We start from the raw sequence: 9,654 nt of genomic DNA on the forward strand, positions 1-9,654 counted from the left end.
GGATTATAATTTCAAATTCTAATTCAAGTTTCTCTAAGTTTTACCTATTAATATATATATATATATATATATATGACTTATAAATTTGAATTTTTTTTTTAGTTATATGATTATATTTTTTATGGTTTATTATATTGAACTCCTCATTTACTACACTAAATTAACTAATTTGACACAAAAATTTAAAAATTTAGATTAAATAAGACACATGACGCAAAATTAAGCTCTCTAATTGAAATTCAATTTTTACACTAAATTGATTCACTTGGCACAAAATTCTAAAATTTAAATTAGATGAGACACATGGTACAAAATTAGACTATAATTAAATTCCAATTTGAAATTTAATTAAATTTTCTCTCTAGTTTATTATTATTATTATTATTATTGCACTCAACATGGGATTTAAATCATCTCACCCCTATTATTGCACTCAACATCAAGTATGAGCTCATATACGTTGTCCCATACATTCCCCGTTTGTGCTAAACAAAACACATTTGCGGAATATATATATATATATGGCATAAAATCGTTGCCCTTCAGTCACGACTTGGGTTAAAGCCGTTGACAGTCATTCCACCATCAACGCAAATAATCTGGCCAGTAATATACGATGATGCTGGCATGCACAGGAATGCTACCAAAGATGAGACCTCCTCTGCTTCTCCTATGCGCTTCAAAGGAGTGCGAGAAATGACCTCTTCCATATATTCTGTATCTTCGAGCGCCTGAGAAGAAAGAAGACATAATAAGTTGCCAAAAGGAGAATGTGGATCATATAAAAGTGTGTTCCATAGGTGGGATCTCACAAGTCCCACACATGACAGATGCTAAACTACCAGTCGTCGGGGAAATTATTCCGTATACTATGTATTACACCGTCATCTCAAGTAAAGTGCGATGCGCCGTCACTTACACGAAAGGAGGGTATAATACATTAATGGATGCACTGCATAATTTCATAACTATAGAAGGAAATTTTCACCAAAAAAAAAAACACTATAGAAGGAAATCACATCACATAATTGAGAGGGGCCACTTATATAATTTTATCTCAAAAAAAATACAAGTAATGTAGTACTGTATCGATCATGGAATAATTAAAGCAGAAAAAGTTAAAACTGCAATATGACAATATGTGACCAGTGGTGAGAGGACTAATCAGTTAACACCAGACAAATTGCTTGTTTTGGACCTTTTGGTTAGAGACGTAAGTGCCAGCTACAAAGCGAAGTGATTGAGGCAAAAGAAATTTACATTGACCACTAGAGGTGTTTTGATGTACCACGGCGCCACAGAATTGGTTCTGATATTGTCTTTTGCCCATTCACATGCCAAATTCTTTGTGAGCTGATTAATTGCTCCTGAAAAATATAAAGTGAGAAAACCGATCATAATAATGAATGAATGAATATCAGATACCTGTAAGATGATTTTTCACTTTTTTCTCTTCAGCTTTCTTTTGCATACCTTTAGTTGCAGAATAAACAGACAAATTTTTTACTGAAACCACCCCAGCAACAGAGGATATAAACACAACGCTTCCTGCTCCAGACGCCTTCAAAAGGGGGTGTGCAAGTTGGGAAAGGTGGTAAGCAGATTCAAAGTTGGTTCCGAAAATAATAGAGAATTCTTCAGCTGTGTACTCAATAGCTGGTTTCCATATAGCGGTCCCAACATTATTCACCTAAATCAAGAAATTGAAGCACGGTATTTCAATTACAAATTCAGTAGAGAATTGGGATATCTTATAACACTCAATAATATAGAAGAGATGAAATGGAGTACTCGAGTGCTTGTTCGGAAGCATTTATTTTCATCGATTTATTGTGCTTAGAAAATAAGTTAGGCAATAGTAAAATTGTACTTCAAATAATAAAACTTAAAAATAATTTATACAATCCAAATAAAATAAAATAAAATAAATTTATATATATGACAAACGATCTCTCATGATAAGAATCATTGTGAAAATCAGATGAACAAAAATATTGGGTAAAATGAAAAAATCAAATTCTAAATTACTTTTTAAACCTTAGAGGTTTTGGTATATTTCATTTAAACATTAAACTTTCAAAAGTTTCATTTGAACCTTAAAATTTCTAAAAACATTTCAGTTAAACCTTCTATCACATTTTCTTTGTAAACGCTATTAAACATCACATGACTAGCAAGTTTAAATATAATTTATTTCAAACTTGAAGTTGAAATGAAACATTTAAAAGTTTAAGGTTTAAATAAGAGATACCCAAAACTTAAAGTTTGGAAAGTAATTTACCCAAAAAGGATTATCTGGCATAGGGAGTGTAGAGTTTAGAGAATGTATAGAAAATAAATCATATCATTATCGCCTTGTTATTTTTAAGCATAAAACCAACATGATCAAGTTAATCAAATTCACTATTATGTTGGGTGAAACTTAGATACAGTTTCTTAAGTGTTGCAACTTAAGTTTCTTAATTAAATTCAACAATGGCATTCCCCAAAAAAAAAAAAAAAAATCAACAATATGAATGCATTGACCAATTAATGCAGTAAAAATAATATTATCTTTTTCGTGGACAATTAAACTTGACTATATGGTTCATTGTTTAATGCATAGTCAAATTTAATTACAAAAATAAATTATATTACTTAAGGTTTTGTCCTTATGTTATTACTAACATGATATAGTACTTAATAATGATAATAACAACAATAATAAGTTTATTGCACACAGGGTGTGTGTGTTTTAAACCTATACCTTCAGTGATTCTCTCAAAATAAAAATAAAAAAGCTGAAAAACACTAATGAAGAGAATAGGTCTCCAAAGCTACATGGATGAGGGACAACTCACTAGGATGTAAAGCATTCCATTAAATACAGAGGAGACAGACTCCATTAGCTTCTCTCTTTGGGCTTTAGACGATACATCACAGACTGAACCAGAAACCAGAAACCCTTTATCTTCCCAAGCCTTTAAGCATCCATTAAGCTCAGCTTCATTTCGAGAACAAGTATGTACTCTTGCGCCTAGTTTGGCCAGCTCCTCCACAATAGCATACCTGAACAAAATCAAAAAGATTTTGATACTTGACTATTTAATTCAGAGCCTTTGAAGTGGAACATGGAGAGAGAGAGAGAGAAGAACCCGATTCCTTTGGTTCCACCAGTTACAAGAGCGCTCATTCCCTTAAGTGACCATCTGTTATCTGCCAAACCCATTGCTTTCCAAACACTCTTCCCTCTCCAACGGAAATAATAAGCAAAGAAACCAACTGATTCAATGATGACATTTAGAGAAGAATAAAAATAAATAAATAAATCATGAAAGAAGGAAGCCAAAGCAAGTTTTGAGTGTGTGTATATATATATATATATATTCTTCCATCCAATATATATGGTATTATTAGTAGATACTCTATTTTTGTCTATAATTTAAGAAGTTTTATCCTCATCTCTGAAAATTTTAAAACGACATCTCAATATTTCATCCTTTCATCCACTTTCATCAAATTTTTTGTCAATAGAATATATATTTTGACAAGAATAACAAAGAATAGAACATTTTAAATTTTCATGATGAAAATAAAATATTTTAATTCAAAGACGAAATAGAACATGTGCTATATTTTAAAAGTACAAATAAAATTTTAGCCTACAAAATAAGAAGCTTCCTTATCAAAATAAAAAAAAAAGCTTCAAACATTTAAAATCTCAAAGAAATTGAGCTTCAAGCTTTAAGTATGTATTTAAATTGCCTCGTCAAATATAACCATAAATTTTACACACAAGAAGGAGATTGTCTATCTCAAATATGCTTTAATTGATCTTACTTACTGCATCGAAATAAAGAAACCAAAAGAGTTTTCCATAAATTTTAAATAAATAAAAAAATTGATACCTGGAAAACTTCACTAGGCACTTCTCTAAATTAACTTACAATTTCCACACTGATATGCTGTGGGGTGACCGATTTATATAGGCGAAAGAAAAACAAGCCTACTTCTATCACCTACATGCACCAAGGCCTCTCTCTCTCCCTTTGTAAAATAGAAAAAGCTCCACATTTTACCCAACCAATTAACCTCAAAATTTTCTTACATCAACCAATGTAAAGTTGTGCAAAAATCCATTTTTGCTATAATAATTATGTATATACATGGTTACTATGGCTTTATATTTCATTATTTTAATTCTCTCTCCGAAGATAATAGTTTAAAAAAATAAAAATAATTATTTAAATAAAATAGAATATGAAATAAATAACTTGCTGTTGATTTTTTTGAAAAGTGATTGATAAAGTTAAATGCCTCCACATTTTTACTGTGAAATAGTTTGATTCATAGGTTTTCCTGAGTTATCATATATTATATGTATTTATGTTTTTGTTGTGCATAATATTGATAATTGCTAGATTAACCAAAGATTTACATAATTAATATATTAACAGTCTTAAAATTGTTTTTACTAGGGGTCTAGACCTAACAGATTGTTTTTTAGGCTTCCCCACATAGAGAGGTCAACCATCATCTATGATGATTTTCCTTCTTGTTTGGAGTTCCTTTGTTGCTAGGCTATCGTGCAAACTAAAAGCACCCACATCAGCTTGTGGATAACTTTACAAAAATAGAAAAAGTAACAAATTTTACACAATCTGAGCAAAAAAACACCCACATCAGTGGGTGTAAACTTGTATATAAATGCAAGTTGCTATAGTACCCATGCATATTTGCACGGGCACTGTAGCATGTGTATATAATTTTTTAACAATTTTTTCTCTCTCCTCTCTGTAACTGACTCTCAGCTCCCTCTCTCTCTCAGGCGCACAACTCTCTCTTTCTCTTAGCTCATCCATCTTTCTTCCTCTCATCAATCTTTCTTCCTCTAGCTTCTGCCAATCGCCACCGCTGCCGATCGCACTTTATTCCTTTGTTTCTCGTTGTTTTCGGGTTGAATGGGCTTGATCAGTGGTTTTCAAGTTGAATGGGCTTGATTAGTGGTTTCAGGTTGAATGGGGTTGAATGTCTCTCGCCATTGCCATCGCCACCGCTTGCCTTTGGAGGCGTCGATCTTGTTTCTCGTTCTCGCCATCACCACCGGAGGCGTCGATGTGTAAAATAAGTGTGTAAAATAGAAAAAGTAGGTTTTAGATGTGTAAAATGGAAAAATTTATGCACGAGCTGATGGGGATGCTCTAAGCCACATAAAGGTAAAAGTCTGTGGGATTGTGGGGGAGAGAACAGATATATATATATATATATATATATGATAGTAACTTTGTTTTCCGACCAGAGAGTCAGCGGATCATATGATTATCGGCTAAACTATTTATGTTTATTACTAATGGGGATTCCAATCTATATATATATATATATATATATGATGAGGATAAAATTAGTCAGGTGAGAGTGACGGTCCAAGCTGGACAAGCGTGACGGGATAAAACTATACCGACGGCATTGTTTCCAGGCTGACGGAGGAATGTAGGAAGAGCACATAAAACTAGCCATCCTGAAGAGTGACGGAGACTCCTGATGAGGATAAAAGGAGAGCCTAACCGTGACGGACATAAAACCGACGGTTTAATACATTTCCTTTGGTCGTAACAGACGGTGCTTATGCTGACGGTCATAGGATCAGCTGACTCTGTGGTTGACGGCTCAAATGCTGACGGCATAACAAAGGTGACGGAGGTAAATTGAAGCTGACGGACCGGGCACAAGTTTACTTGCTTCCCACGCTAGATAATATTTAAAGGATCCCCATAAGGAAAAGATCCCGTAAAATACGCTCAAAAGGACTCCTATAAGGAAAGGACTTCTACTCCAAGGTAAAGAGGTCAACCTTCTACTAGTATAAAAACCCAAGCATCCTCACAAACTAAGGTACGCATAATTTACCCTCTCTAGCACTCTAGAGTAGTGAGAATAGTTCTAACTTGACCTTCGGAGGGTGTTTGGCCGGTACCACACCGGTACTCTCTGCTAGGTTATTCCCTTTTGTTGTGCAGGTGCCATTGGCGATCGTGCGAGGAACGTGTGACTCACTGGTGGTATTATTTCCGACATCATCAGTTGGCGCCGTCTGTGGGAAACGTTGTAGCGCATTCTCGCTTCCTACACACAAGAGTTACATGGTACTCACTCGTTCAATGGCGACCATCAACGACGTTCAAGAAGAAGAAACCCCTATGACTGCTCTTGAGCGACAGGTCAGGACACTCGCCACAGCCGTGGAGCGCCTCACCAAGCAAAACCACGACCTAGAAGAGCAGCTGCGCCAGAAAAATGTGGCGGCCAATAACGAAGGAGCGGACCAAGAAGGAACCAGCGCTGAAAGGAGGACTCACGAAGGACCACAGGAGAGCAACGCCCCGAGCAGATCAAGGCGACGGGACACTAACATCCCTTCCCTGACAGATACGGCTCCACCACCCGTCAGCGCTGAGATGCAGGCGATAAAGGAACAGATGGAAGTGATGATGAACGCTCTCAAGGGGCGAGTATCCAGTGATCTTGACGACCTTGTCAACCGGACTGACTCGCCATTTACGACAACCGTCAACTCCTTCCCCCTGCCGAGTAAGTTCCGCATGCCAAATATGGATATTTACGACGGAGTCAAAGACCCTCTGGATCACCTAGAGACCTTCAAGACCCTGATGCACCTTCAGGGAGTGGCAGACGCAATCATGTGCAGGGCCTTTCCTACAACCCTAAAGGGCGCAGCACGGATTTGGTTCAGCCGGCTAGCACCCAACTCCATCAGCACCTTCAAGGAGCTAAGCGCTCAGTTCACTACGCATTTTATTGGGGGACATCGGTATAAGAAGTCTACGGCTTGTTTAATGAATATCAAGCAGCGAGAGGAGGAGACGTTAAGAGCCTACATATCACGCTTCAACAAGGAAGCGCTCTCGATTGACGAAGCCGACGACAAAATACTGGTAGCAGCATTCACAAATGGGCTTAAGGGAGGCAAGTTTTTGTTCTCCCTATACAAAAACGACCCAAAGACCATGTCGGAGGTACTTTACAGGGCCACCAAGTACATGAACGCTGAAGACGCGCTGTTAGCCCGTGAAGATAGACCTAGGAAAAGAGAGAGACAGGAGGAACCCCGACGGGACCAGGGGCGGAAGAAAGGCAGGATGGGAGACCGAAGAGAAGAGAGACGTCCAAAACCCATGAGCGGAAGGTTCACAAATTTCACCCCGTTAACCGCTCCGATAGACCAAGTCCTAATGCAGATTAAGGACGAAGGGGCCCTGACGTTTCCGGGAAAGCTGAAGAGTGATCCCAACAAAAGGTCCAGAGAGAAGTATTGCCGCTTCCACCGTGACCATGGTCACGACACGGCCGATTGCTACGACTTGAAGCAGCAAATCGAAGCCCTTATCCGACAAGGAAAGCTGCAGAAGTTCGTCAGCAAGGAGAAAGCGGGTTCCCCCGCACAAGACCAACACCCCCGCCGGGACAATGAGCGACCAAGGCCTCCGATTGGAGATATAAGGATGATCATAGGAGGAATGGCCGCCGCCGGGTCGTCCAAAAAAGCCCGCAAGACTTATCTTCGGATGGTACAAAATGTTCAGCTGACGGGAGTTGTGCCGAAGATGGCGAGAAGAGAAGGTCCCGTAATCAGATTCTCAGAAGAAGACGCGCAACGCCTTCACCATCCGCATGACGATGCGCTCGTCGTCAGCCTGCGCGTGGGAGACTACAACATGCACCGGGTGCTGGTCGACAATGGCAGTTCAGCAGATATTTTGTACTACACGGCGTTCCAGCAGATGAGGATCGACAGGGAGCGATTGATCCCAACGAACGCCCCGCTTGTTGGCTTCGGCGGGAGCCGGGTATTCCCATTGGGCGCAGTCACATTATCCGTCATCATAGGCGATTACCCTCAACAGATAGCCAGGGACGTGACGTTCTTGGTAGTCGATTGCTCATCAGCCTACAACGCTATCCTCGGGCGACCCACGCTCAACTCATGGAAGGCAGTAACTTCCACCTACCACCTAATGATAAAGTTCCCAACTGATTACGGAGTAGGCGAACTGCGCGGGAGTCAGATGGCCGCGCGCAAATGCTACATAGCCATGATGGAAATGGAGGATCAGGTTCAGGCTTTAAGCATAGAAGAGTGCCGGACGGTAACAGAGCCGGTCGAGAAGTTGGAAGAGATACCCCTTGACAGTTCCAATCCTAGTCGAACGACCAAAATTGGAACGCTCGCTAACACCACGATCCGTCAGGAGCTCATAACCTTCCTCAGACGCAATCGGGACGTATTCGCGTGGGATCATGAAGATATGCCGGGAATAGATCCTTCAGTCATGGTGCATAGGTTGAACGTATCGCCCGCCTTTCCACCTATCAGACAGAAGAAGAGAGTGTTTGCCCCCGAGCGAGACCGAGCCATAGCAGAAGAAGTCAGAAAGTTACGAGAAGCAAGTTTTATTAGAGAAGTATACTATCCCGACTGGTTAGCGAATGTGGTGATGATCAAGAAGGCAAGCGGGAAATGGCGGATGTGCGTGGACTTCACCAATCTCAATAAGGCCTGCCCCAAGGATAGCTACCCCCTCCCGAGGGTCGATATCCTAGTAGACTCCACGGCTCGACACCAGCTGCTGAGCTTCATGGACGCCTTCTCGGGGTACAACCAAATCCGAATGCATGAAGCCGACCAAGAGAAAACGTCGTTCGTAACCAGCCAAGGCCTCTTCTGTTACAAGGTGATGCCCTTCGGCCTAAAGAACGCAGGCGCAACATACCAGAGACTCATGAACAAAATGTTCGCGCAGCAGATTGGGAGGAATGTCCAAGTCTATGTGGACGACATGTTGGTGAAAAGCCGAAGGGAGGAAGATCATCTAGGAGATCTCAAAGAAACATTCGACACACTTCGCTCCTACAATATGAAGCTCAATCCAGGAAAGTGTGCCTTTGGAGTAACGGCAGGAAAATTCTTAGGATTCATGGTGTCTCAGAGGGGCATTGAAGCAAATCCGGACAAGATCCAGGCCATCCTGGATATGGCACCACCAAGAAATGTGAAGGAGGTACAAAGCCTCAACAGAAAGATAGCGGCACTAAACAGGTTCGTGTCTAGGGCTACGGACAAGTGTTTACCCTTCTTCCGAACATTGAAGAAATCCTTCGAGTGGACTGACGAATGCCAGCAAGCGTTCGAAGAACTGAAGGTTTACCTTTCCTCCCCACCATTACTAAGCCCGTCGCAGCCAGGAGAGGAGCTTTTTCTCTATCTAGCCGTCTCCCCCGCGGCAGTTAGCGCGGCCCTGATCAGAGAAGAGGTGAAAGTACAAAAGCCCGTGTACTACGCAAGCCGAGCGCTTCATGGGGCCGAAGAAAGATACCCGCCCATGGAAAAACTTGCCCTTGCATTGATCACGGCAGCCCGCAAGCTCAAACCGTACTTCCAAGCCCATACGGTGAACGTTTTGACTGATAAGCCTTTAAGGCGAGCAATGAGCAGTCCCGAGGCCGCGGGACGATTGGCATTATGGGCTATAGAACTGAGCGAATTTGATATTCAGTACCGCCCACGGACTGCCATCAAGGGACAGGTCGTCGCCGACTTTATAGCTGAGTTCACTCATGATGAAGACAAGGGGGCAGCAGAATCCCCTCAATGGAGTA

At 40.6% G+C, this 9,654-nt stretch overlaps 1 protein-coding gene across 2 annotated transcripts; it reads right to left on the reverse strand.

Moving 5' to 3' along the window:
• Positions 1-401: 401 nt before the first annotated feature.
• LOC115965679 (tropinone reductase homolog At5g06060-like) lies at positions 402-4,203 on the reverse strand. 2 transcript variants are annotated; one of them, XM_031084964.1, is made up of 6 exons: positions 3,888-4,203; positions 3,135-3,223; positions 2,841-3,048; positions 1,474-1,690; positions 1,261-1,367; positions 402-731 (listed from the first exon to the last, which is right to left on the reverse strand). In XM_031084964.1, the coding sequence occupies exons 2-6, from the start codon at positions 3,206-3,208 to the stop codon at positions 543-545; spliced, it is 795 nt and encodes a 264-aa protein (XP_030940824.1). In that variant the 5' UTR covers positions 3,209-3,223; positions 3,888-4,203; the 3' UTR covers positions 402-542. The 2 variants fall into 2 exon arrangements, with proteins under 2 accessions (XP_030940824.1, XP_030940823.1); XM_031084963.1 differs by having other exon boundaries at positions 3,135-3,261; positions 3,888-4,073.
• Between the last annotated feature and the right edge of the window lie 5,451 nt (positions 4,204-9,654).

Source organism: Quercus lobata, chromosome 10, assembly GCF_001633185.2.
Source record: "Quercus lobata isolate SW786 chromosome 10, ValleyOak3.0 Primary Assembly, whole genome shotgun sequence".
NCBI lineage: Eukaryota > Viridiplantae > Streptophyta > Magnoliopsida > Fagales > Fagaceae > Quercus > Quercus lobata.

Coding starts and splice junctions, on each gene's coding strand:
- LOC115965679 (XM_031084964.1), bottom strand. CDS start 3,208: ATGGGTTTGGCAGATAACAGATGGTCACTTAAGGGAATGAGCGCTCTT. Junction 1,691..2,840: donor ATGGAATGCTTTACATCCTA/GTGAGTTGTCCC, acceptor TTCTTGATTTAG/GTGAATAATGTTGGGACCGC. Junction 1,368..1,473: donor TGTTTATTCTGCAACTAAAG/GTATGCAAAAGA, acceptor TATATTTTTCAG/GAGCAATTAATCAGCTCACA.